At 45.0% G+C, this 27,894-nt stretch overlaps 2 protein-coding genes across 2 annotated transcripts in view; one reads left to right on the forward strand and one right to left on the reverse strand.

Annotated features, from left to right (window-relative positions):
• Positions 1–458, reverse strand: part of LOC144169002 (mitochondrial chaperone BCS1-like) — a 65,953-nt gene extending 65,495 nt beyond the window's left edge. The window contains exon 1 of the mRNA XM_077698003.1: positions 242–458. The gene's annotated coding sequence lies outside the window, so the exon portion shown is untranslated. The remainder of the gene's footprint in view (positions 1–241) is intronic.
• A 423-nt stretch (positions 459–881) lies between these two features.
• The window catches only part of Rho-7 (rhomboid family intramembrane serine protease rho-7), a 30,181-nt gene continuing 3,168 nt past the window's right edge, over positions 882–27,894 (forward strand). The window contains exons 1-7 of the mRNA XM_077698004.1: positions 882–1,097; positions 2,667–2,766; positions 7,310–7,435; positions 13,100–13,244; positions 14,399–14,548; positions 19,057–19,127; positions 21,446–21,547. Of these exons, the coding sequence (XP_077554130.1) occupies positions 1,063–1,097; positions 2,667–2,766; positions 7,310–7,435; positions 13,100–13,244; positions 14,399–14,548; positions 19,057–19,127; positions 21,446–21,547 (729 nt within the window). The 5' untranslated portion in view covers positions 882–1,062. The remainder of the gene's footprint in view (positions 1,098–2,666; positions 2,767–7,309; positions 7,436–13,099; positions 13,245–14,398; positions 14,549–19,056; positions 19,128–21,445; positions 21,548–27,894) is intronic.

The raw sequence follows: 27,894 nt of genomic DNA on the forward strand, positions 1-27,894 counted from the left end.
CTGCAACAAAGACGTGACGCGGACGGGCATTCAGAGATGCGCGCGGAAAGTTGTAACGATTAGTTGCTCCAGCACCCGTCTTGCAGCGGCAACCTCTGGAAGACGCGCAAAAATCGTACTACGCTTGTAATGACGACGTCGCATTCACATCAGGAGTAATTCAAAATAGGAAACATAACCAGGAGTGCCCGACTTTTCGGAGATGCCGGTTCGGCTTTGCGACAAGTCCGCCAAAACTTACCCTGTCGTAGGGAAAACGGTAGAACGACGTAACAGACTTATTAATCTGCCGATTCACACACCTAGCCTCTGTTCTATGATAAGCAAGTCCGCTCCGCGCACTGCATCGTGATTCAAACTCAAGCGTACGAAACAAATTTCTGGAACCTCGTGGTGGTAGCGGTGGGAAAAGCACATTGCCGTTAGTTTCGTTTCCAAAGGAGGAAAGGGAGAGATGCACCTCCATAGACGTTTGTTAGTACTACTGCATAGACTTACCATACCACTACCTCAGATAATCTTAGTCGTCTCGCTTTTCTTTTTTTAATAAAATCAAACTTTTATTACAAAAATATGGACTGCTCAGTCTGAACTAGACTAAACAAAATGATTTTATTTGAGCAAACAATACCATTGACAAAGATCCCGCAAAAACGAACGTTTGTAATAGGGTCACTTTACACCACCAAATCGTTTAGAACTTTTGTGCTAACATTTTTTATGTATGAGAGATAATAAACGTTTATTATATGAAACAACTTGTTTAGATTATCTTTCTTGCATACAGGTCACACCGGCACTAACGCCGATTTGCAAGGGACTCTAATCAGCACTTGGCCCAAGCCACTTCATGAGTTTCAAACACTGGGCTTTATTATTTTTTTCTTTATGTTGTGTTTGCCGTATTTGTCCCATCTGTGTGCGAGTTGTAACTGCGATTTACCGAGCAGTCGAATAAAAGTGCGATGTTTGCGTGATCGTACGAATACCTAGTAGCTTACACACAGAACATGCGCTCGTTAGTAAGATAGCGTCAAGCCGTGCGAAGAGACCGCTGTCAACATGTTTTCCCGGGGCCTTACTCGACTCAGTTGTCGGTGCGTTGGTCATCGACCCTCTCGTGTTCTTCCTAGTTTTCACTCCACTACTTCGATATTTAAGATAGACATCCGTGCTTTGGTTCGGGGGTACGGGGTCTAGTACTCTGCCGGAACATTCCGCCAATAATCGACAGCCGTGGCTAAAGTCACCTTGTTCCTCGTATGATGCAATATAAGCCGAGTGCAGGCCGGAAGAATTGTTCGAAGGTCCAACGCTTACTTGTTGGTCAGTTTGTAGTGGATAGCTTTGATAGGGCAAGGAAAAAAATTATCTAAGTCCGCTAACGTAGCTCACGGACAAATCACTCTGAACTGTGCATGCATATATTACTATAAACAAAATTAAGTGCACCCCTCGTCACCAATCGTTCAAAATATGACGCCTCGACTGCACGCACAACGTTGAATGAGAGTGGTTTCGCCGGCGTCTGATCATCGCAACAGGAGTTTCTGATTAGTCGGCTAGTGACTGTAGTCTCTTGATGGCGTCGATTTCAGCTGGAAAAGGGGCTAAGTTATCATAACCTGCATGGATTTTTTTTTTTTTTTTTTTTTTTTTTTGCGGAGTTGATGTTACTGTCGCACCACCTGCATGATGTGTGGTTCACAGGTCCATTCAGGTCCTGTCTACCTGGCTGTCGTGCTGACGATGTGTTTTGGGGCTTAATCCTTAAACATAGGATTTCATTTAACTGCGATTCACACTTACATCCTTGTGGACCGTGTTTTTGTGCATGTGGAAATGGAAGCAGCAGCTGCCTAACCCAGGTTATTTGTATGATCTATAAGTGCAAGAAGACCGAGCACAGTTGAGACCAGGGCACTGGCTAGGTGGGACCACCGCAGCCTTGACTGGTTGCCACCACCGTTTTCACATTGCCAGGCACGGACAAGTTCTCCCAGCAACCCCCCTCTTTTTTTTTTTTGCTAAAGTTCGGCAGCATGTTTGCCTATTTACTGAATGAACTGGATAACAAAATTGCACTCAAACCTAAGTTTGTAAAATGCAGGGAAAGGAACGCCGTTGAAAATTTGACTTACACAGGTAATGAAGCAAAACCATTTACCCATCTGCATTCTGGGCTATTCGAACTGCCAGTCTGTTCACCTTTCTACAAGAATGGCAATGGTCACACCTGCCTCGTGCAATTGCCTCGAACTGACCGGAACTATATAACAGAGGATATCGCATCACACAGGATATGACTGATTTGTAAAAGTTTCATGGCTCAAAGAAAAATTTCACAGTCTTAGCTTATGGGTTCTGGGATAAAGCAACATTGCCAGCCACCAATTCATTTCATTTTTTTATTGGCCTCTCACTTGTTGTTTTCATGTTTCATTTCTTCATGTTTTGTAACCCTTAAAAATGATGTGTGTGAGTAGAAGTTCATTCACTGCTTATTTCCACAAGCTACCAGTGCCATTTGTTTTCATCAGTGGCCATGTTCCTGGAGACTAGCCTCCACTCAAAGCGTGCATTTGCAGAAGTGCATGTTGTGGGAGGAGGCATCACTTGTGCTCGCTTCCTGCCTGTGGAAGCTGATGGAGTTGTTTCTCTGGCAGGTGGCGGAGTGCCCGGCAGCCATGGATAAGGAAAGCGGAGCCGTCTCCGAGCGATCCGGCCTCTTCACAGCTCACCAAGGCCACCGCCTTCAGCATAGGGGTGAGCAGCTTCGTCGTGGGCCATAGCCTACTATCATAAATTGTCTCACTCTTACTGGGAAAGAACTCAAAGTAGTAGTGAAATTTTATTGAACCATTAAGGGGGGACATGGCTCTTAAAAATATTTCTTTTAATTTTTAAGTAAACCCTGTGAAACTTGTCAGTCTTGCTACCTTTTCCCCACGGATTTCAAATGTGGCATTATTTTTTGAGTCAGTCAACTAGTTCTCAAGATAATTAGAGATAATTAATCATTTTTTTTAGGAACAAGTGGCAAGACAGTGTTGGCCATAGAACTATAATCTTTACATTTTCTAATACTACGAACACTGGCGAATGCAATAAGAGAAGCGGTTTCTTGATGCACCGCTTGGAACTAATTTTAAAGCTCATCAAGCTTTGGTGTTTGGAATGGGCATTCAAAATAGTTCCTTGCCGCTGGGGCCACCAAAGTTTAATGAGCTGTAAAATTAGTCGCAAGCGGTGCACCAAAAAACCCTTTCTTTTATTGCACTCACCAGTGTTCATAGTGTTGGAAAATGTAGAGATTACAGTGCTATGACTAACACTATTTTGTCTATTGTTCCTTCAAAAATGACTAATTATCTTGGGAACTAATCGACCAACTGAAAAAATAATGCCATATTTGAAATCAGTGGGGGAAAAGCAGCAAGACTGAGAAGTTTCACAGAGTATACTTAAAAATTAAAAAAAAAAGTTTTTTGAAGAGCAGTGTAAGAGTGGTACAAACGGATCCTGAACGTAAACATTCCTTGTACAGCCTCATCTGCGTGGCTATTTCTTCCCCATTTGAATGTCACTCGCAGCAGATATGTCTCGAAACTTCAGCCTCACCCTGTCAACAAAACAGGGTTGTACACATGTCGCACTAATCATTCAAATTATGGGAGTTTATGGCGCTCCTTGGGAGAGCACAGTGGTTTGAGACAGGCAGTGAGGCAATCTACTTCGGCCAAGTAGTGACCCTGGATCCAAACCATGAGGCAGAGATAGTTCGAAGGATAAGAATGGGGTGGAGTGCATTTGGCAGGCATTCTCAGATGATGAATGGCAGCCTACCATTGTCTCTGAAGAGGAAAGTGTATGACAGCTGTAGCTTACAAGTACTCACCTTTGGGGCAGAAACTTGGGGGCTCACTAAAAGGGTTAAAGTTAAATTGAGGACGACTCAGCGAGCAATGGAATGGAAGATGATAGGTGTAACATTAAGGGACAAGAAGAGAGCGGAGTGGGTCAGGGGGGAACAAACGCATGTTAAGGACATATTACTAGAGATTAAGAAGAAGAAATGGACGTGGGCAGGGCATGTAATGCGAAGGCAAGATAACCATTGGCCAATAAGGGTAACAGAGTGGATCCCTAGAGAAGGCAAGCGTGGCAGGGGGCGGCAAGAAGTCAGATGGGCAGATGAGATCAACAAGTTTGCGGGGATGAATTGGTCGCAGGTAGCACAGGACCGGGATAAGTGGTGATCTATGGGAGAGACCTTTGCCCTGCAGTGGTCATAGACAGGCTGATGATGATTGTGCTGAAAATAAATTTGGGCTAAGAGTTGCCCCATAGTGGAGGTCTCTGGATCAGTTTTGACCACCTGGGGATCTACTTGCGCCGAAGTTTTGACATACGCACATTTTCTCTTTTGGCCGCAAGCGCAAAAGCAGTTACCGCAGCCAGTAGTGAACCCTTGCCCTTGGGCCCAGCAGCACAACGCTTTAGCCACTGAGCCACTGCGGTGGGTGTTGCACTAACTGTACTAAGTCACTAAGTTCTTTTGCTACCTTGCAGTTTCTGTTGAATGGCAGCGCTTGTGAAATCTTTTTGCATGCCTTTGCAGATATACGCTGCACTTTGGTAGCCTCACTCCAAGTTTTGTGGGAATGCCGCTGGCGCCACACGCGAAGTAACATTTGATACGCTTCATCTTACCATTGGGCACAATAAATGACAGTTCCAGGCAAGATTAGAGCTGTTCCTCACTGGCAGTAGGTTTTAGAACCCATGCTCAGTTTATTTTTATTTTATTTGTACATACTGCAGCCGTTTAAGGGCTATAGCTGGAGTGGTTGAAATACAGAGCAGCGATTAGAAGTGCGACACTTCAGGGAACGATAAAGACATATACACGCATACACACATTTGAAAAAGTGCCCAATCCTGTAGATGCCAATGTACACAGAAAAATCGTTATACATCCAATGAGTGGGCACTGTAGGATGGGGCGCACATACAAACACAACAAAGCAAAGAACTATTCATTTAACACGGCTTTCAAGAAACAGCTGAAATTGATTTATTGATGAGGTCCTGATCTCACCTGGCAGTAAGTTCCACTGTTCTGTCAGTCTTGGAAAAAATCTAAATTTGAATGCATTGGTGTGTGCATAAAATGAGGTGAAGTTTAGGACATGATTATTTCGAGTTATGGTTGGCTCAGCATACGTAAGATAGCTGTTATCGGAAAGGCGGTTAACAGAGTGAACGGTACCATACAAGAATTTTAGCAAATCGATATCATGTCGCGTAGAAAGATAACGTACATGACGAAGGTTACTGAGAAATTAGCGCATGAGAAATGGCGTGCAAGTAAATGAAATAGTTGTATATTTTTCAGTTCAATTCAACTTTGCTTTCCCCTTGAAAATGAGCGGTCAAAAGTGAAAGCCTTGCTAGTCGTTTTATTGAGGTCCTGACTCCCTTGTCCATTAGTTGAACATGCAGAAGGGATAACAGAAAGCGTAAAGCATACTCACAATCACATGACAGCACTCAAGAATATATAAAAAGTGTCCAAGAACATTTGTGCAACAGTACGCATAATTCAAAGCACTCATAAACCATAAAACATTTCTAAATAAAAACACTCAGTTCGGTGGGAAGTCTTGTTTAAAATCGGGAATTAAAATTTGCATCTTTTTCTTCAGCTGTGAACCTTCGGCTTGCATTCTTTTGGGACCAACAGAGCTAGAAGTGAGATACATCCCTTTTTGCACTTCGCCATTCCTCTAGAAGATGGTGGGATTACGGCAGTAAGCACCAGTTATGCATCTTTTCAAAGCTTTTATGGGAAAAATTTGCTTATGTTTCTAGCTAATAATTCTATAGAAGATATTACTTCAGAGTTGTAATCAGCATGCTGCAATACATGTGTGCCACTTTTCACGACAATAGTTCAGACAATTAAGAAAAAACATTTCAAGGACCGATGTCTGTGATAGGGCGTGCTTTACTTAAATATGTGTTCTGGATGCACCCTGTAGGCGACTTTGTGGACGCAGCATTGTTTCAGCCGACTTATGCTTGTGGTGGAATCGCCGACGTTGTGGCTGCTCTCTTCTCACATTGTGACCCCTGACCCTCTGGACAGCCAGCCACTCTAGGAGATCAGCTGTACTGAAGGCTGAGGGTCTGTGTATGAGGTGGCCATTTCATCATCATCGTCATCAGTGTACTCGTGTCCACAACAGCACATAGGCCTCTCCCACTGACCTCCAACTGCTCCTGTCCTGCACTGCTTGAGTCCACAGTTTACCCCCGAATTTCTCTGTTTCACCCCTCCATCGGGTTAATGCCTTCCCCTTCTTCTAGACCCATCCCTTGGTGTCCACTCTGTTGACCTAATTTTCCACCCGTTGTCGATTTGTCTCACTACATGGCCAGTCCAAGTCCATTTCTTTTTCTTTACTTTAGCTACGATATTGTCATTTCAATGATAAGAATGGAGGGGAGTGCATTCGGTAGGCATTCTGAGGTAATGAATGGCAGGCTACCATTGTCCCTGAAGAAGAAAGCGTGTGACAGCTGCATCTTACCGGTACTCGCCTACCGGGCAAAAACTTAGAGGCTCACTAAGAGGGTTCAACTTAGATTGGGAACAACTCAGCGGGCAATGGAGCGGAAGATGACAGGTGTAACGATAAGGGACGAGAAGAGAGCGGAGTGGGTCAGGGATATTAGTAGAAATTAAGAAGAAGAAATGGGCAGGGCATGTAATGCGAAGGCAAGATAACCGCTGGTCATTAAGGGTAACAGAGTGGATCCCTAGGGAAGGCAAGTGTGGCAGAGTGCAGCAGAAAGTTAGATGAGTAGATGAGATCAACAAGTTTGCGGGGATGAATTGGTCGCAGTTAGCACAGGACTGGGGTAATTGGAGATCCATGGGAGAGGCCTTTGCCTGCACTGGGTGTAGGTAGGATGATGATGATGACGATGATGATGATGATGATGATGATGGCCAAGTCTTGTTTGTTCTCTGATCGAGGTGGCTCGTTTCCTGTCCCTGAGTGTTACTCCTAACATTAATCGTTCCATGGCCCATTGAGCCAACCTAAGTTTGCTTTCTAGCTAAGTTTGCTTTCTAAGGCGCCAAGTTTCAGCTCCATATGTCGTAATCAGCAGTAAGCACTGGTTGTAGATTTTTCTTTTCGAGTGACAGAGGTGACCATTTAGAAAGCACTTTTGAGTTTATTAATACCTTGAAGCCAGAAGTGAACTCTCTTGCATCGTGGTGCATTCCCTGTTGCAGTGCTGTGGAGCGGCCTTCGTGGGGGCTTCCGTGTGGCAGTACGAGCGGATGCGCAAGGAAGCGCGCGCAATCGTCTCCCAGCGCTGGGTCTCCTGGGAACCCAAGCGCGGAAAGATCCGGCAACAGGTTGGTCGGCTGCACCACTCACTGTGGCTTGTCGGAGGGGGGTGTTCCTTGATCTAGCGTATTTTTCGGTGTATAAGTCGCACTACTGTACAGCTTGCACTGCCCTGTAACGCCTGTTTTCTTTTTTTTTTTTTCTTGGGAAAATTTTGTGGCTGGGACACATTTTTGCACAAGTTGCCCTTCCCCTCCAACCTTTTCATCTCTTTTGTCAGAAATGTGTGTGTAAGTTGCACCGTGTAACTTCAGGAAACAGGGAGCCACGGCCAACACACCACGAAGTACAGTTCAGTACGAAGAACTGAAGCACCACCTAAAAGCTGGAGGCCAAAATTTCCCCTTTCCTGCGTGTCCGCCATATAATCTGATTCCATGACACCCCCCCCCCCATTAGGATTTCCATTTATTTATTTATTTCAGGGTGTCGAACCGGAACCGGAACCGAACCGAAAACCGGAACCGAACCCGAATTTTTGCCCGGAACCGGAACTGAACCGGAACCGTATTTTTTCCGCCATTTTGGAACTGAACCCGAACCGGAACGAATCGAAGGAACCGTTCCGAACCGGTTCCGGGGCCTTAGAAATGTGATTTTTAGTTTTCCATTCCGGTACCCTACCTTGCGTCTGAAGATATTATGCCACTCGCCAGACAAAATCATGAAATATTTTGCGTAGTCTGCAGTTCCCAAGGCCCATTATGTTCTCTTCTAATTATTGCCCTCAATTTAATGTAAAGTTGTCCGTATATACTATCAGTTTGCGTTAGGTACTGCCCATCTCTCCCAATTATATTTTACATTTAGCATAACTTGAATTATAACGCATATTACGAGGCAACATATCATGAAATATTCTTCATGGTTTCTATCTACATGGTGTTTAAAATCGTGTAAAGTTTTCAATGTGTTGTTAATTCGCATGCATCCCTGCCCACTTGTGAAGGCCTTCAGGGACACCATCAACAATAAATCCATATCTTCCACTTATTCTAGTTTGAATGGGCAGTTGTATACAAACAGCACTTAGACGCAAACACTCGCAGTTCTAAAAATTAACGTCAGTTTTTCTTGTATACACTGCCGTTGTGTCCTTTGGTTACTGCTCTAAGAGAACATGAGATATAAAAAAATGGGGAATCCTAATTTACACTTTTAAAGTATATTTGATAGCATTTTTATGTTATTTTGAATTTGCTTAACCGTAAACTTAAGAGGCGGGTGGATTGAAGTCGATTAGTGCGGTTTAGCGAGTAGACTGTGGTGAATTAGTTAGGTGAGTGAATGAGCTAATGTGAATTAGTGGGACTGGTGTGTTGATTAATTTGGATTAAAGGAATTATCGGGTCAGTTAAGGCGGATTCGACGGTCGGACCAACCATGATATCTTTGGGGTCCTTGGCATTTGGAAATTTTGCAGCGTTCTCCTTCTCGACCAATCAGAAAATTTTGTCACGCACAAAGTAGCCGCAGAATTATGTGACGACCGCCTGAATGCTCTAAAAGGTCTTTCTTTATGCCCGTATTGCGCTATTATGTTGTTGCTATATTAAAATTGACATCTCGCACTAAAGTTAATAACTAATTGCCTAATGCATATTTTATATTCATCAAAGGGTTTTCAAAACATGTGTATATATATGAGGGGAGACAGTTGGAAAGAAACTAAACTCCAAGAAAAAAAGGGAGGAACGATCAACTGGTTTGATGCAAGAGACGCCCGATAGCATTCTTCAATACCTTCTCTTTCTTTGTGTTACCGTTCTGCAGCCTCCCACAGGTGTAGTATATCAACCCCCGAACACAGCCCCCTCTAAGCTGAGGAAGCGGCGATAGCAGGTACCCTTAGCCAAAGCGGCCCCAAAACTCTCATAACAGACTCTTAGCAGGCGTGGTCCAACTTTGCCAACGGTCGATTGTATGTTACAACACTTCTGATGATCAATCAGAGACCACCAACGAGGCCAGTCACAATTGTATGGGCATCAGCTCATAATGGCATCCCCGGCAAACAAGATCACGAACCTCGTGGGTCGAGATTTGACTCGCTAATCCAGCGCTGATGAAGCCCGGCCCGAGTGCATGCATCCTGCAGTCACAGACCAGGAAGTTACTCAGCGCTATGGCCTCTTCTGTAGAACGTATTCCTCTCCGCACAAATCACTACCGATTAACCAGAAAAGATTACTCCTCACCCTGTGGGCATACACCTTCCCACACTACACCAGACTTCACCTCTTTGACGGAACACAACTATCTCCATTTCGTTGTTTCTGTGGAGAGCCTGGGAACCTCATACACATAGTAGGCGGCTGCGACAAGTGTGCCGTAGATCCATCCAACCTGCACGTTTCCATAGAGAATTGGGAGACAGCCATGGCCAGCTCCGGCCTGGAAGATCAGTGGCTCTTGATGGAAACGGCTGTCGATTCGGCCCCCTCGAATGAGGACGCCTTTCTGAAACCTTGACTCGATTGAATTAAATAAACTTCATTCTCTCTCTCTCTCTCTCTCTCTCTCTCTCTCTCTCTCTCTCTCTCTCTCTCTCTCTCTCTCTCTCTCTCTCTCTCTCTCTCTCTCTCTCTCTCCCAATCGCTGTCACCGGTCGCTGAAGGGCCATTAGCAAGTTCCTATCTCCGGTGGTTACCTATCCAATGCCGTTCTATACACGCCGTCCGATGAGTCTTTAGAGCCATTCTTTCTTTCGAACAGCTCTGTTAGCAGATAAAAGATGAGCAGAAGGAAATTTCTCTAAATGCCACCGGCTACGCTTGGCAGTCGGCGCCACATACTCGTCACACTACCATGGAAAACATTTTGCAGGTACAGTTAAAGGAGCTCTTCAACAATTTAGATAAACTCGCCGCGGTGGCTCAGTGGTAAGGCGTTGAGCTGCTGAGCACACAGACGCGGTTTAGATTCCCGGCCGCGGCGGCCGCTTTCTGATGGAAGCGAAAAGCGAAAACGTCCGTATGTCCGAAATTTCGGCGCACGTAAAGATCCCCAGGTGATCAAAATTAATCCGGAGCCCTCAACTATGGCGCGCCTCGTCGTCGGCGTTGCGCCGGCGCGTTATACCCAAGAATAAATAAATAAATAAATAAATAAATAAATAAATAAATAAATAAATAAATAAAAATGACAGTAACTAAATAAATCAACACTCTCGATTAACGCTTTTACTCTTTTTCGCATCTGGAAGCATTGCGAAAACTATAGCTATTGCCAGCACAGAGCAACAGTGCGTGATTTGCTCGTCGCTGCAAATGCACCTTCCGTTTCTGGTTCGCTTTTGTGGCTTTTTTTAAGTGGCTATCAAATGCGTTCTATTCTGCAACTTAAGGAAAGCCGGCAAACAGCCGCTACACCGCTGTAATGACGTCATTCAGCGGTCGAAGAACGCCAAGACCGGGAAGGAGAGAAAAATATTTTGAGCAAGTTTCTATGTTATCTGACGAGGAGAGAGCAGTAATTTTTGGCTGAGGCACATTGCGACCCCATAATTTAATGTGTTGGTTCACTACTTTCTGCAAGCACTCAAGATTAAGCAAAAAGTTAAAAAAAGTGTTGCAGCGTTACTTTAGTTTGGCGAAGACAAAATATTTGGACAAAGAAACCTTCATTATGACTTTGTTTTTATGCCGACTTGATAAGGAAACGAAAACGAGCGCAAAAAAATTACCAGAAAAAAACACGCCTGCTTTTTTTCTTCGAACCCGCTTGAACCCGTTTGAACCGGTTCGAACCGGTTCGAACCGGAACGTAATAGTGCTCTGGAACTGAACCCGAACCGAACCCGAAATGCTTGAACCCGAACCCGAACCGAACCCGAAAAAATTCCGGTTCGACACCCTGATTTATTTATTTATTTATTTATTTATGCATTCATTCAAAGTACCTTACAGGCCCAGTAGTACATTGGGTAAGGGGGGCTTGTAGTGGAAACTACAACAAAATAACAGACAAAATTTATGCAATAACTAGTCGTATGTTATGTACACGTCAACAAGTCACGTAAGAAGTGCAAAAAAGAACGTTCATCATCACAACGTCAAGAGAATTTAGTATTTACACAAGGAATAAGAACATCAAGTAAAACACAATGGGTTGTTATACTTGCGAGTATAAATGAGCGAAATGTCCCCTCTTCTTTTCTCATTCAAACAGTTTTCTTCTAAAGATGCCCTTTTAACATGCTGGACTAGATAATATTTTTAGGCATGAGTGTATGTACACGCTCCAACTTTGCCTATTGGCATCATGGGCATATGTACAAAGCCTGTCAGTCAAGGGCTTGGGCCATTGCAAAATGAACATGTCAGTGTTCTCATTTGTTTCAATTTTCACTTCACAGTGCAAAATAGATTGTTGATGTGCAATCTACGTTTCTTTTTTGCAGAAAGTAAATGGCCACTGTTATCAAAACATGGGGCGAATAAAGATCAACTTTGAAGTACAGTCGACATAACTACAAGTGACATAGGGCGGGGTCATTAAAATGGTACGGTTAAAACATAGTGGTATTGTTAAATATAATGGTGAGTTTAAAAGGCCATATATTAGTGCAAGACTACTTAGGTAACGTCACATAGCCATGGAACGGGACAGTTTTTCAGGTTAGGGAGTGAAGTTATCTGAAGCTCCATCTGAAGCAGTTATCTGAAGCCAAGGAAGGTCCATGGCAAGGGAACCAGGCAGGGGAGTATTCTAGCTGAAACTGTTAGAGAAAGAGCTTCAATTTTTGGGGTTACGTGTAGCATATACGATAAATAACACAGCCTACACGAGCAGAAAATTGAACTCTGCAAGATTGCTTTCAAAGGTATAAGTCAACCAAGCAGCGGGGTGGGATGTAACTTAAAAATTCTGGGGACAGGGACTGAATTTAACTGGAACGTTAGACCCAGCATTCACACACACTTTTTTAACCCCGTGTTTTCCTTGTACTAATTTGTTTAAATTTTCTTTTTTTCCTCGTACCATTGACGAGTGGAACAGTTTGCTTGGAAGTACGTAGTTAACACTCTCCAGAGCTTATTCATGCAGAAATTTGAAATTGTGTTTTAGCTATTACAACTGTTCCGCATTTCCCTCCTCACTCTATCCTTTCGTTGGTTTTGTATAAGAATGTTCCACTTTCCGCTTTTCCTTTTCTTCCTTCTTTCTTTGATCTTGTATTGAAATGTTGTGTATGATAACTGTATTATTCTGCCCCTCCTGCTTTGGCCTTTGGCCAGCAGTATTTGTAAATAAATAAAAAATAAACAAACAGGATAGAGGAGATTCTAAATAGTACTGCATTTATTCGAATATCAGGCGAGGTTTTCTTTTCAAAATCCAGTCTCAAAGTCATACCCCACCGTATTATCGAAGTTCAGTATATATATCTTATATTGATTTTTTTTTTTACTTTCCAGACTGCACCGTCGCTTTATAATCGTGACTGTCTTATAATGGAATAACTACGGTTGTTGGGGTCATGTTGTTTTGACATAAAAGTCTATGTGTGATGGTGAGGACACCTGATACTAGCACATCACCTATGCTGCCAATCTACTCCGCTTCATCTTGTAGAGGGAGCGGACGTTTTTCAACTGCTGTGGTGCTCTGACTGCCCTGTTGGTTTCTTCCTCTCAATGATGATGATGACGATGATATGGTGTGTGCAGATCAGCGCGTGGTGGCAGAGCGTGCCTGAAGGAAGCCGGGTGGCGTACGTGATGATTGCGGCCAACGCCGCGGTCTACCTGCTGTGGCGGGTGCCCCGGCTGGAGCCCTTCATGCTGCGCTACTTCTGCTCCCACCCGGCGTCCAGTGAGTATCCGTGCACATTTAGAGGGGGAAGAGGAGAGGTGGACTCTCCATCAGAAAGAGAGAGCTTGGTTCCGTCTCGGTCCTCTGTGGCATTTCTCAGCCTAGCCTGCTGCCTTTTGGTTTGCTCATTCATCGCTGACTTCACTCCTTATTTTATTCATTTATTTATCTATTTATTTATGCTGCAATCTCCCTCTGGGGATTTTGGGAGGAGGGCACAAATGGTGAGAATGTCACGATGAAGGAAAGCAACGAACAACTAAAGCTTTTCAACTCAATGTGAAAGCTGTTGGACATGCTGAGCAGTGATTCGCCATAGTGGGCTGTGGCGCCGTTGTCCACGTTACCACCCATCACACTCTTCACCACCCTGTCTCACTCCTCTCCTGACGAATTCAACAGAGGCTTGTCCACCGCATTTCAAATTTCCCGCCTTTGCAGTGCTCCTGCGCCCCCTGCCTGAAACTGCACCAGCGGGAGTTCGGTTCTTTTTGTGCTTGCTTCTCCTCCCGCACGTGCCAGCGTTGCACTGCCACTTTTTATCGCTTACTATCGTAGAAACCAACCCAACAAGCATTCATAACTAAATGAACGTGGGCGCTGCCGGTTAATTATGTATATTTTGCGTCAAATGTACCTGGAGTTTTCTTCGCGCTAAACAACGGGGAGAGTATGTTTACAAGCGCGCCGGCATGAACAAGTGCCAGCGGTTCACGAGTATCATCATCCCAACTGCGTGACATTTGTGCAGGAGGTTCAAACATGATTTGCAACAACATGCTCAGTGGCGGCGACGTGCTGCGAGATAATGGCAGAGTAGCGTGTGGCACCATGCGTTCGCTGATCAAACAATAACTTCCTGAGCAGCTATGCTCTGTGACCGAGGAGAGTGCAGTTTGCGCTGCGCATAAATTTCGCGTTACGGAGTATATAATAATCGTCAGCCATTTTTATTGCTCTGAAAGCAACAAAATCTCTTTTCTCTGTACTACTCCAAAGCATACATTTTGCTGCTCTAATTTTGCTGCCAGAATGACTCGGGGCCAAGCACATCACTGCTGACTCTGCTGGTAGAAGGTGGAAGTGTGTTGTTGCTCCCGACTCTGTACCGGGGATGGCAAAAGAAGGGTGCCAATCTCTCCGTTGATGCGCAGACGCAGTGTGCCTGCCCATGTTCCTGTCGACGTTCAGCCACCACTCGTTCCTGCACCTGGCGGCCAACATGGTGGTGCTGAACAGCTTCGTGCCCACCGCGGTGGCCCTCATGGGGCGTGAGCAGTTCCTCGGGTTCTACCTCAGTGCGGGTGAGGAGGGGAGGGGGACCCTTACAGCCATTATCATCAGTCTGTCTTGCATAGAAAGGATTTGCATATTGCTCTATCTTGGTCAAAGTAGGATCTACTCCCATACACATCTACTCCCATACGCGTCTAATGCATATGAATCTATTCTCGGATAAATACAGATATACAGTTGAACCTCATTATAAGAGACATGGATGTAAGAGACAAATGGGTATAAGAGACACTATTCAGCCACATGGTTGGCTGCCCTATCTTTCCCATTAAATTGACCTCCTTTATAGCAGACATTGGATGTAGAAGACAGTTGGTTATAAGGGACAAGTCATCCTTGAAGTTTAATCAATAATCTCACTTGTAACAGACATTTTAACTTCAGATGCAGTGCCACCAGTCACTAATTACAGTTGCTTCCATTCTGGAAACACAGGTGGACAACAGACGCCTGCAGTCGCTGTTCATTATAACTTCAGCAAACACAAAGTGGTTCAGTCAGCTATGAAAGGACGATGAGAAGCCCTGCCAATGGAAATGCAACTTACAGAAGTGATTGAAGCTCACTGCCATCCATTGGATGGAGCGCGATCGCACATGCAGGCTCTCCCACTCGCGTAGCTCCCAATGAAGAAGCATCGCAGATGTTGGGTCCTGCAAGGGTAATGAATAGCCTGAGCACGCAGTGGAAGAAGCTGTGCTCTCTGACTATTCATCAGGCTTGTGAACTCAATATCTACGATTCATCTTCCACAATCAAGGAAAGGAAAAAAAGCTTGTAGAATCAGTTGTAAAAAACAGTGTAAATACAGTCATAAAGCAAACAAAGATTCAGAACTGTTTCATAAATTTTCAGTGCAAAACATAAATTAGAATGAATCTTTTGAAACATGCTGTAGCGTTCTTTTGAGCTTATTTTAGTCATACGATGCCAACATTGAACTAGGGTCTGATTAGTAAGTGAAATCATAGTTCCCTGCTTATAAGAAACATCTCATATCAGAGACAGAAACTGCTCCCCAGTACGGGTATCTTATAAAGGGGTTCAACTGTACCGAATTTACTCGCGTAATCCTTGCACTATTTTTCCGGAAAAGTCAGTGTAAAGTTAGCAGATGCGATAATTAAGCGGAGAAAAAAATTTTGATTGGCAAAAACGACCTTAAATAAGATTTGAATAGGTATTATACACAACCAAGACATTTCTAGGCAGAACATACCTTCGTAATAAATTCGGGTAATGCAAGGGCATTGCAGGGACGTTAGAGACTGCCGTTAGGCTAGTGGCTCACGTTGAATGGAATGAAAGGGCTTCGATACAGACATCACTTCGTGTGAAAATGGGGTGTTAGCAACATCATTTCAGCTACGTCATGAAAATTTGCTCTTTTGGTGCATCATTTTGTACCAGTGTCTCTTTAGTAATTGGATGCCAAAAAACTTTATACCACGCTTGCTTGCGCATAAGCATCTTTGCATTCTGTGTGGTGGTAGTCCAGTGCCTGTTCTCCCCAGTGCAGAATATCTACAAAGCCGATGGTTGGATGGCCCACGGGCTAGTCGGGTAGCATAATAGCAAAGAGGAAAAGCAGTACTCCGACCGAGTCAAAAATAAAAATTGATGTTCAATGAGTGCTATGGCTCCCTTGTTCACGATGAAAACATGGGGATTTTTATTGTGAACAAGGCAGCCATATTGCTTTTGAAATGTCAATTTTTATTTTTGACTTGGTCGGTGTCCTGCGTTTCGTCTTTGGTGCAAAATGTGTACGTGTACGTTTCCACTGACAGCATCGCATTTGAAGTGAACGAGAGAGCTGTTAAGAGGTTTCTTGCTCAAATAGGAGCCGCCCGTCAGCTGTGCTATCGTTCAATTGGCGTGCCTACTCCAGCCACCAAATTATTCGAAGCTATTTAAAGGAGCCATGCAGGCAGAATACAAGTTTGTGTTATTCGAAAGATTTCAGGTTTTGTAGTGCCCCCAGCACTTGTCCGGCAGCAAATGATGCCGTAGTCACTGCGAAATTAATCAAGTTAGGTTAACATTTTGATTCTCCCGCCAAATCGGGTGTTTTTGTGGCGTCTGCAATGAAGTCACAAGGGCGGGTATTCAAGTGAACTTCCAGTACATCATTAGGATCTGCAGCCATGCTTGCCGTCAGTCCTCTCAGATGGTGCTACCATACTGAACCACAGACTGGTGTTGCCTTGTTTTTGACTATATTTGCACCTGGCTTGTTTTTGTAACGGTAGAAAGCAATCATTTCGGGGAACATGGGGTATTCTCGACAAGCAGGGTCACGTCAGACATTGTCGCTTACACCAATTCATGGGCCAGTGTCGTGTAAGACAACTTTAAAGCAGTGTACTGCTGTGCAGCTAAAACAAGCATAGCGTGTCCAGTACCAACAGCAGTGCGCATCGGTACCTCTATGTTTACACATACAGGGGTGAGACAGCTGCGCATATTGCGCCTTTTTGATACGATTCCATTTGCCTGCGCCAAGCTGCTCCAAAAGCACGAAAACGGCGAAAATTGCGCCAAACTGCTCCAGAAGAGCCTTAGCGGCTCGGATTTTGATGCTCATGTCAGTTTCGGCGGGGACGAAAGCCTCCCGCATCCTGGTCACCGCTTTTATCGCCTGTCAATCGCAAACACAGAAATGGCACAAATAGAAAGACTGAAACGAAGCAAGCGATAGCTTCTAAAACTCGATTCGCTTTCCGACCGGGTTCGCTGAAACGGCCTTCTGGATTAGGCATCGCTGTGGCAACAAACATGGCCGCCGCCTGATCTGGCTGCTACCAACGCGCTCAGTGCGCATCGCCGATATTTTCCCTGGTTTATTTTGCGCTATGATTTTGCGCTATCAGCTGGGTTCCAGTCTATTCATTCTATCTGTTGTGGCTCTGAACAGTGACGTTAACGCGGGGATATGGTTTGAGATTGGTGCCAGATTACGAGAAGTTGCGTGGCGCGAAAAAAAAGTTCATTGAAATGTGGGCCCGGGCCTAGGACTTCGGCGTGGTTTGTCCTTGAGTGCGAAACGCGGTGCGCGCGTCTATAATCGGGTTCGTGAAGTGAATTTTTTGGCTCGTTGTGGTGTTATAAAATGCTGAGGTGTTGCTGTGCTTCGAAGCGCTATCGCGAGCCTCGGGGATGGAACGGTCGACACGAAAGTTGCGGGCTGTGCTGCGGCGCCGCGACCTGTTCACGCCGCGACTACACGGTTGCCATAGAACGCGACTATAGGCCATGGAGGAAAGAAAAGAAAAATGTATGCAAAGTGAAATTGAATGCCAGAATCTAAGTGGCTATAGACAGTAACGCTAGTCAAATGACCATAGGGTGAACCTCGCCCCGGGGGCTGAAACGGGTTATGCTGGTTGGGCTATGCGACCGTTAGCTCGAAGTTGCTCAACTGTAGCCGTGACTACAGTCGTTCGTACAACGCAGCCTGGGATTACAAAAATAATAATTTTAGCATTAAAACGGCAAAAAAAATGCCACAATTGCGGAGCCCTTAAATTTGGTAAGAGTTTTAGCAGTCCGTCTGTTCCGTCGTGTATGTAGTTACCGTGCTGACCGGGACTCGTCTGGGTTAGGTTAGGTTAGGTTGGGCATTCGTAGCAGTAGGGGGATTAGTTCCGCGGGCCTGCCTTCGCCCTGTCCGCGCCTCCTCGCCCTTCTGCGCGCGTAGGCGCTGACCAGTCCCGGTCAACCCGGTAACAAAATAACCAACAGAACAGACGGACTGCTAAAATTCTCTAATGTTAATGGCAGTTTTGTTGTCAGTGTTGCGTGCAGCCGCAACGCAATATCACCAGTTAGGAAAAAGGTAGTGCAGTTAGTACTTTGTGATACTCTTAAAAACTCTTTCAGGTACGGCTGTTTCAGTGTTCTGTGTATTCAAAACTGATTTAAATGTCCACTTGACCCTGCAACTTTCTGAAATAATGATTTTTTAAGCTCACATGACGATGTATTAAATGTTCCTAACTGCTCCAAATCAAGATTCTTCTGCTCCAAAATCGAAATTTTGCTGCTCCGAAAACTGCTCCCAAATCTGTTTGGGCTGTCTCACCCCTGCACATACTTTTGTAACATCCACTGTTTACCCCACCATCTTTACTGCTGTAAAATTAACGTGCATGATGTTTAAGCGCAAAAAGCTCGTTCAGCAAGCTTATTAAGCCCTGCCTAATTTGTGTTTGCTTTTGTCGGCTTCAGTGAATCGCACAGCTGGGCACATACATATGACATCAGAGGTTCTGTTGTGGGAAATGAGCTGGTGGGTGGCATGGCCATTTCCTTTTTTCCTAATTAGATAGCCTATTTGAGTGAAGTGTACATTAAAAGTGGGGTCAGTATGATTCCAACGAGATAATCTTTTGAATGAACCAAACTTGTGTTTTGTCTGCATATCCCCTTTAATTAAGCGCAACTAGCTTCTTGCAAAAGTGTAGAGCGTGTGGGCATATAGTTACCGTGTGGTAATTCATGCGCGTGCTCGCAGGAGTGGTCTCTTCCCTGGCCAGCTACATGCACAAGGTGGCCACCCGACGGGTCGCCATGTCCCTGGGCGCCGTGAGTACAAACCTCCCGCACATTGCTTGTTCGCAGTTCGGTCAAATTACTTTGCTTTGGTCTGCTCTCGCCAGAAGTCACCATGAAGTACTGAAAAAAAAAGTTGCTATTTGTGCTAAAACCACAAACATTGAAGCTTGAGTTTCGAGATGAAGCCAAGTGCATTCAAGGTTTGATTATTGAATACGGCCCCTCTCCTGTCATGCATGCCTTAGAGTCCCTTGCTTGTCTTAGCCAATCATGATAATAGGCAAGCAACCCATTCTGGGCTTTCAGGAATGATGACAGTCTTGGTGGTAAAAACATTTTTATTTGAGTCGACAAAAATGAGCTGTAAAATTAGTGCCAACCGATGCATCAGAAGACTGCCCCCTTTATTGCATTCACCAGGGCTCAGAGTATTAGAAAATATGAACACTGCAGTTTTATGACCAACATTGTTCTGTCTATTGTTCCTAAAAAATGGCTAATTATCTCTAATTATCTTGGAAACTAATTGACTGACTCACCCGCTACAGCGGCTTAGTGGCTAAGGCGTTGTGCTGCTGAGCACGAGGTCGCGGGTTCGATTATCTGGCCGCGGCGGCCACTTTTCTGATGGAGGCGGAAAGCAAAAACGCCCGTGTGTACGAGATTTCGGCGCCGGTAGGTCAAAATAAATCCGGAGCCCTCCACTACAGCGCGCCTCATCGCCTGCGTTGCGTCGGCGCGTTAAACCCTAGAATCTATCAAATCAATCCACTAATTGACTGACTCAAAAAGTAAGGGCATTCTTGAAATCAGTGGGGAAAAAGCAGCAAAACTGACAAGTTTCACAGAGTTTACTTAGATATTAAAATAAATTGTTTTAAGAGCCATGTCCCCCCCTTAAATAGTAGATGTACCAAATGATTGTTTCGAAACCAGGCATACAAGCTGGGTTGGGCAGTGTAGCAGTTACAGAAATACACTGGATGGCAGAAGCAAAGCTTTTTAGTGAGCAGCACCAGTGCACGTGAAATGTATTGAACGCAAAGAAGAACTCATGCGACAGAAAGGCATACATGCCAAGAGGCTGCAAAACTTCAAGCATTTCTGAAAATTTCAACTTTAGAGGGCCTCATGTTCTGAATCGCAATAGCGGTAAAGTTAGTTTGCACTTTACCATCAAATGAGAGGTATGTTTTTCGATTTCCTAGGTGCATCTAGTTGTTTTGCTTACACGTTGCAGAACCCTTGTACAACATGAGGGACATGGTGTCAACTTTGTGGGCTTTAAAACTTTCCTGACCGCGCCTATTCCCATTGATAGTATGTTATCAATGAATACAAACTGAAATTTTGGCACTCTCCGAGTGCTTCTGGGCAGCTATTGCCATTTAAACAGTAAAAGAGAGATTATTTCTAAGTTTTGCTTTCAAGTTCCTTTTTTCCGCCGTGGGGGAGGATTTTTAAAGGTCCTTTGCAGTTGGGCGCATGTGGTTTCGGTTGCGGCATCAATGCCACTGGTGGATTCTCCACGGGAATGGCGTATTTTGACAAGTTCCAATGAATCTGAGCTGTAATCTCTGGACAATGGTAGCAGCACAAACACGTAAGATGACTTCAATTCGTGAGACTTCTATATGGACAGCGAGAGTGCGTCAAACTGCCCTGGAACGTCAGCAGGTACCTGCTGGCAAGTTTCACTTTCTCCTCGGATTGTTCTGTCGCTTCCGCGCATTGATGTAACATATCCGGCCTGTTCTAAGGGTCACAGCTCTTATTTGCAGTGTGTCAACTTCATTTGGGAGGGACCACTTGGCACCGGCTGCACAGTGAAGCCAACCTTTGTTTCACTGCATCGATAAACTGCTTAGCATGGTGGCATGATAGGCACCAGTGCTTATATTTTTGTATGTGTCTAAATAACTTTTGTGCTTACAGAGCTCGTATTTGCAGTATTATTCTATAAGGGCCTTGTATTCAGAGCATATATTTCAATTTTTTTTTGTTTACCTTGCACAAAGTAGCATTGATGTTTTCATCATTTTTTAATTTTTGTCACTTTTTTTCTATAATTTTTCGCTAATATTAGTAATAAATCTGTTGTTTGAAGTTAATACTGTTGAAAAGCCCTATCCTTCCTCTATCCTTTCATACCTTACACTTTGGCATCAGTCATTTTCTGTGGCAGGACAAAAATATCTCTTGGACTACCCAAAAACAACCGATCTTTCCGCAGTCATGAAAGTGTTACGTTCTCTAACCAGCAAATTCGGAATAACAGCAGGTAAGCTTTCGTTTTCTAAGTTCCCAAGCGCAGTTGTAATCGGAGCTGCTGTTCCCGTTCTGTGCAGTCGGGGGCCATCTTGGCGGTGGTCGCAGCCCTCTGCGTTCAGTATCCAGACGCCCAGCTCAGCATCATCTTCCTGCCCTTCTTTGCCTTCTCGGCCTCTGCGGTGAGTTTTGGAACAACGCTGTCTGGGTGATCTAGCACGCGCTGTGGTGCATCGCTTCGAAACTTCTCCATTTAAACAGCGAATCGTAATTTTTCGTGTCCGCAGTTAAAAATACCAAGAAATGGCCAAGTACGCGCACGTGAGCACGCAGGCCTCACGGTGACCGCCCGGCAGTTAAAAATACCGAGAAAATGCCTAGCGCTCGTGCGTGTGTGACTCGAGACGGCCACCCAGCGTCCCCTGCGCACGTTTGTCAAGCCAAGCCATAGCCAGTTAGGGAGGTTGGCCGAGATTGGCAAAAGAATCTCCAGCGTTCGCGGTAATCGTGGCAACACTTGCACAGAACGAGAAAGACACGTCATAGCGTACGCCCCTCCAAGGTGATGTACAATGATTATCACTTCCAAAAAAATGAAGGAAGCTCACGCTTACACAAACGATCGTGGAGTGAAGGTCGTTTCGACTGCGAAGAAGGCACGAATCGGCGGCAATCCTGGACTTAAACCTTCGTGATGGTCGTGAAGGTTGTGTGCAGCTTCGATACCTTCAAGTCTTCTGTGTTAGTGTGAGCTTCCTTCATTTTTTTTTTAACTCCACCAGCTGACAGACTACTTCAGTTGTTGGTGCTAATGCAGACCTTCAAGCAAGTATGCAACTGGGTGAAGTGAAGGATGCTGGTGACATTTTTTGTTCCAGTAGGGCAACGACAAATTAACGCAATTTTCACCCCAGCACAGCATGCCACAGATGCCACACTTGCTCATTTTATGCTGTCTTGTTCTTTCATGCTTGAGGTTGACTCGCCAAGTGCGTTTATATAAATCCTACTAGGCTGTGTGTCATTTGCATCATTTGCAATGTCGTTGATGACGTGCTATAAAACAGAGTAATCAGCATGTGAACTTAATGTCAGCCTTCAAGCAGTTCAATCAAATGTACCCAGAGCACCGTTACAATCATACATCGAAGTGTGTTTATGGTGGACATGGTTTTTGTTACATCACAGGGGTGAGAGTTGGCTTTATCTGATCCCTTCTTTTATTATCGAGCCTGATTGTACGATGTTTGTGTTAAAGCTGGCACAAATTCTGATGGGGCAGTCTTTGAAATGAACCAAACTTGTATCTTGTCTCCGTGGTCTCTTCGTTAAAACACCAAACCAACAGCATCAAGCCCCTGTCAACACTCTCTTGATCAATTTCTTATCAGATGGGGCGCAGTATTGGCCCCTTTTTAAACCTGTTATGTATTTTCTTTGTTTTTTGTTTTACAGGGTTCGGGAAAGAAAACCAAACTTTTTCATTTTTTTACTCTGACACCCAAATGAAGCTTTCTTGACAAGAAGGCATTGACGCTGGTGCACCAATTAATCTAGTTTGTCGACTGCACATGCTTGTTACTATTGGTTGTGCTCTCAGCACTTACTAGGCGTGCAAGGCATCCATTAGCAGAGGAACATATTTCAGGCGTTTGTGGCTGTGGGGACAGTTGCAGCGCAGGTTTTAACCCTTTGAGGGTTTTTGCCGTACGTGTACTGCGGCGGTTTTCCGTCCCGCAAGGTCTTTGCCGTACGGGTACGATTTCGAGCATCCGTTTGAAATTTCGCGCCATATAAAGGGACACTGAAGTGATATGTAAACATTACGGGATTACTAGCGCAAATTGTAGTCCGGAGTCCCCAGGCCATGTTTCGACCACTCTGGGAGCGTTTACGCGATTTTATTTAATAGAAAAATTAATTCGAAAATGCTGTCCTCCTCTCTTTACGCTCGCCCATTTTCTGTGGCGTTTTTGTGTGACGTCGGGAGGAGCCGAGCTCGCAATTGGCTGCGCTACTGCACGGCTCCCCGGCCTTCAGGCAGAGCCAGTTGGCCCAGCGTTTCGTCTGCCGGCCGCCGACGGGTCGTCGCAATTCGTTCGCTCAGTTGAAACGAAGCCAGGACACGTTTGTGAATGGAAGAATGGGCCTTTCTTTACTTGGTTAGTTTGTACACTGTATCTAGCTCCAAGTCAAGGTCGCTTCACACAAGCGCTGCACAAGCGCACATGCGACGCTTCGCTGACTGGTACGCCAGTAGGAAAATATAAGGCCTCTTGAAGGCGGGAGAAGAGTCAGCGAAGTCAATATAGGTACTAAGGAAATAAAATCAACGGATATTTTTACCATACAGTGTAAAACTAGGGTGCGGGAAGCACTTTTTTGCGCTGGGCGAACAAGCACAGCGGTCAGCAGCACAACTACGCATCTGCGAACGCTTTTCCGTCTAAGAAATGCAATTGCTAGACGTGATATATTGTGGAAACTTGGGGGATGCTCACTGCACGAGCGCAAAACAACAAATAGTCACCTAAGCTGCTTGAAATGCCAAAACTAAAGTGTAAACTGGTTATACAATATATACCTTATATTACCAAGGTCAGCAGAGTCCGCCCTGTGGCCGAGTGGACTAAAGCCTGGGTATGTCATTGCAAGTGTTTTGCAAGTCGCGAGTTCGAATCCCTGCGGGTGCGTGCGTTTTTTTTTTATAAGTTAACTTTTTCGTTTTCTGCCGATGTTTTCTATACTGAGTTCACCTTTTTTTGGGCCGCAACGTTCATTGCTCCACGAACTAGTTCACAGAACGCGCGCAGGCTGGCACTGGCGCGCTAGCGAGTTCTCGTTGGCATGCTGTTGCCACAAGCACCGACTACTTGCGGGCAGTGGGCACAAGCCAGAATCAGCAGACCCTTGGCCTGGTGTGAACACGCTTTTTACGATACAGGCATGAGTAAGGCAAGGTCTAAATATGGGGGAAAAGCGCATGGCATTTGAGCGTCTGCGGGGACGCTGAGGGCGTTCATGCACTGCGTAGGCCTCGGCTAGTGAATGCTACGATTCTAAGCCGTCCTGGGAGGCTTATCTTACGCATTTCACAGCCGACAACATGGCAGAAGCGCGGTACGATGATTACTGAGATGTTGAGAATGCCCATCTAACAACGCCACCAGTTGTGTTTTACAGAACCGAAACCGAAACCGAAACTTGTTTGATTGCAAACCTTGGGCATCGTCCAATCACGGTGCTCCCTCCTCCCAACGTCACAGCTTTAGTTGGTGCAGCCGCCGCAAACCGCGCATAGTAGTTTTTCTTCTTTCGCGCTGTGTAAAATAATTACCGATTTGTCAAGCGGATAAACGATGAAAAGTGGGCTAATTTGACCCAGTCTACGCAGTGCAAGCAAAAACGGGAGCTTGGCAAATTCACTTCAGTGTCCCTTTAACGATGCATGCTCCCTGGGAGGTGCTGCCACCTACTGGGACTTACAAGAAGTGTTTGAAATTTGATTCTGCTACCTTCTTGCGGTGAAAAACAGAACTCTCTGGCTTCGGCGCGTTACGGCGTCTGTACGTGTCAACGCGTTTCGTGGTTTCAGTTTCGCCACGTGATCGCATCGGAGGCGCGCGAAACTTGATCGGCGCTCGCTATCAGGGGCGGCGGAAGTTGATTTCGATCTATATTGGCGCTGCTCTTATCTTGTTTATTACCCACGCTCACTAGGTATTCTTGCCCTCCTTGCTTGGAACTGAAGTAACCTAATCGGAGACTCCGTTGCGGGGGCGGCAGAAGTTGATTTCTATCTATATTGGCGCTGCTATTAACTTGTTTATCACCGGCGCGCATGAGTTATTCTCACTGTCCTCATTTACTGGGTTGCCTTCGAGTTCTTCAGATGCACGGCAAAGCGGCGATATGCCCAACGAACTGCCCGCTCTGATGACACCGACCGCGATGACTCTTCTGTCTCTGAGTTTGCTCCTTTCACCGAGTCTGAATCGGAAGACAGTCTTTCTTCGGAAGAAGACAGCTCATTTTCGGACATGCGCTTTATGCGTGCAGACTGTGATAAGGCACTGTGCGTAGACCCGTGTTTCAAGGAATACCACACTCTGAAATACTGTTGAACATTTTTCAGTTCTAAGTGATGCTGACCCCAAAATACTGTTCCTGGTAATTTTTTACCATTTAATCTTGACTTTAGACATTCTGTACATTCCAAATCCGCAATAAACTAATTTGACCTCCAGGGAAAGTTTTTTTTCAAAAAAATTCGACCCTCAAAGGGTTAAAGGGACACTGAAGTGAAGCTGTAAAACGTCTGTGTTTGCATTGCATAGACTGGCTCGAACAAACACACTTTTCATTGTTTATCGGGTCGATAAAGCGGCATTTATTTTATAAAGCCTGAATGAAGAAAAAGTACCACGCAACATTTGCAACAGCCGCAATAACTAACAGCATTGACACGTATTCAAGGTACGACGTGATTGGACGAAGTCCAAGATTGGAATTCCAACCAGTTTCGGTTTCTGTTCTGTGAAACAGCATGCTTGGCATCCGACATTATCGTTGGCTGGGCACTCTCGATATCTAGGGAATCGGCGTACCGCGCTTTGCCATGTTGTCTCGGCCGTAAAATGCGTCAGATAAGCCTGCCAGGATGGCTTGGAATCATAGCAATCAATAGCCGAGGCCTACGCAGTGGATGAATGCCCTCTGCGTCACCGGAGACACTCAGATGCGATGCTGTTTGTCCCTGCCTTTGGAGCTTGCCTGGCCCGTGCCTGTATCGTAAGAGGCGTGTTCGCACCAGGCTTAGGGTCGGCTGATTCGGGACTGCGCCCGCAAGCAGTTGGTGCTTATGGCAACACCACGCCCACGAGAACTCGCCCGCAAGACAGTCAGTCTGCACACGTTCTGCCAACTCGCTCGTGGAGCGATGAAGGTTTGGGCGCGGGAATGGTGAATTCAGTTTAGAAAACATTAGCCGAGCCCCAAAAAATTGACTAAAAAAAGACAGAAAAGACAAGAAACGCATGCGCTATTGAGGATTTTAACTTGTGAATTGCAAAACATTATACCAAGTGCTTTTGACCACTTGGCCACAATGACAGCGCTGTCAAGAACAGAAATATAAGGTATATATCTTATGGCCTGTTTATTATTATTTTTTTTTAGTTTCAGCATTCCCTGCAGCTTAGATGACTATTTCTTGAATAATGCTTGTGTAGTAAGCGTCCCCAAAATTTCTACAAATACATATCTAGTGACTGCATTCCTTTGTCAGAAAAGCGATCGCAAATGTGTGGTCAGGCTTCTGACCACCGGTTAGTTCACCCCGCACAAAAAATGCTTTTCGCACCTTGGTTTTTGGTTGATTTTATTTCCGTAGTACCTATATTAAGTTCGTTGACTCTTGTCCCCCCTTTAATTGGCCTTAGATTTTTCTACTAGTGTACTAGTCATCGAAGCGTCGCGTGTGCACTTGTATGGAGCTACTTGGACTTCATAGACATTGCTAAGCTACAAATTAACAAACTAAAGGCACATTCTTCTAGGCACAAACCGTGTTGTAGTTTAGTTTCAACTGAGCAAACGAATTGCGACAACCCGCCGGCAGCCGGCCGACTGACTCTGTCGGAGGGTCGGCGAGCCATGTAGTAGCGCAATCGAGCCAAGCCACCTGGATTGAGCTTCATACAAAATGTCATAGGAAACTGGCAAGGAGGATGCAGAGACTAAATTTGCGTAAACGCACCGAGAGTAGTCGAAACACGGCCTAGGGACTCCTAGAATTTACTCCTTGGGACTCCTAGCGATTACGAGCCTAGGGGCTACAATTTGTGCAAGTAAGCCAACAATGTTCACAAATAGCTTCAGCGTTCCTTTAAACATTTAATTTAGGTGTTGTTAGTAATGAGATGGAGGCCTTTGATTGGGCAGTTGCAAAGCCGTTATAGCAACTCCATGCCATGATGGTGTGCCTGTGAGTTTTTATTATTCAGGTTGATATTTCGTGCCTTGTATAGCCTCAGACTTTTCGTTGCCTTCCTAGAACCAGTGCGAATGTTCGTAAAATGGTTAATTTTTTTTTTTCAGGAGCATTCTGATTGTTGCAGCTGGTTGGAGTAGTTACACCCAGGTTACACTAATGGTACTTTAACCACACTTGCGATTGAAGCCACCACTACATCAGGTGAAAGGTGCTTCCCGTCAGAATATAGCTAGAAGTGGCAGCGTTGCTTCGTCAAAGTTGTTTTACAACAAAGAAATATTTTACAAAGGCTATCAAAGCAGTCTCATTTTTAATTTTTATTTCTAAAGGCTAGTAGTGATGCTGACTGGGCAAATTGGGAATTGGAAATTGCGAACATTGCCTTCAGTTGAGAAGTGCTCATACAAAACCGTTATTCTCTTTGAGTTCATTTCGAAAGTGGGCATGTCTATTCATATGGGCCTGTAAACTGACGATTTGGCATTATAGGGACATAGTGCAAAATCTCTAGGGTAAGCAGAGAAGCATGTTGTG

Source organism: Haemaphysalis longicornis, unplaced genomic scaffold, assembly GCF_048455015.1.
Source record: "Haemaphysalis longicornis isolate Haplotype H1 unplaced genomic scaffold, Haemaphysalis longicornis Haplotype H1 scaffold_2, whole genome shotgun sequence".
Classification (NCBI taxonomy): domain Eukaryota; kingdom Metazoa; phylum Arthropoda; class Arachnida; order Ixodida; family Ixodidae; genus Haemaphysalis; species Haemaphysalis longicornis.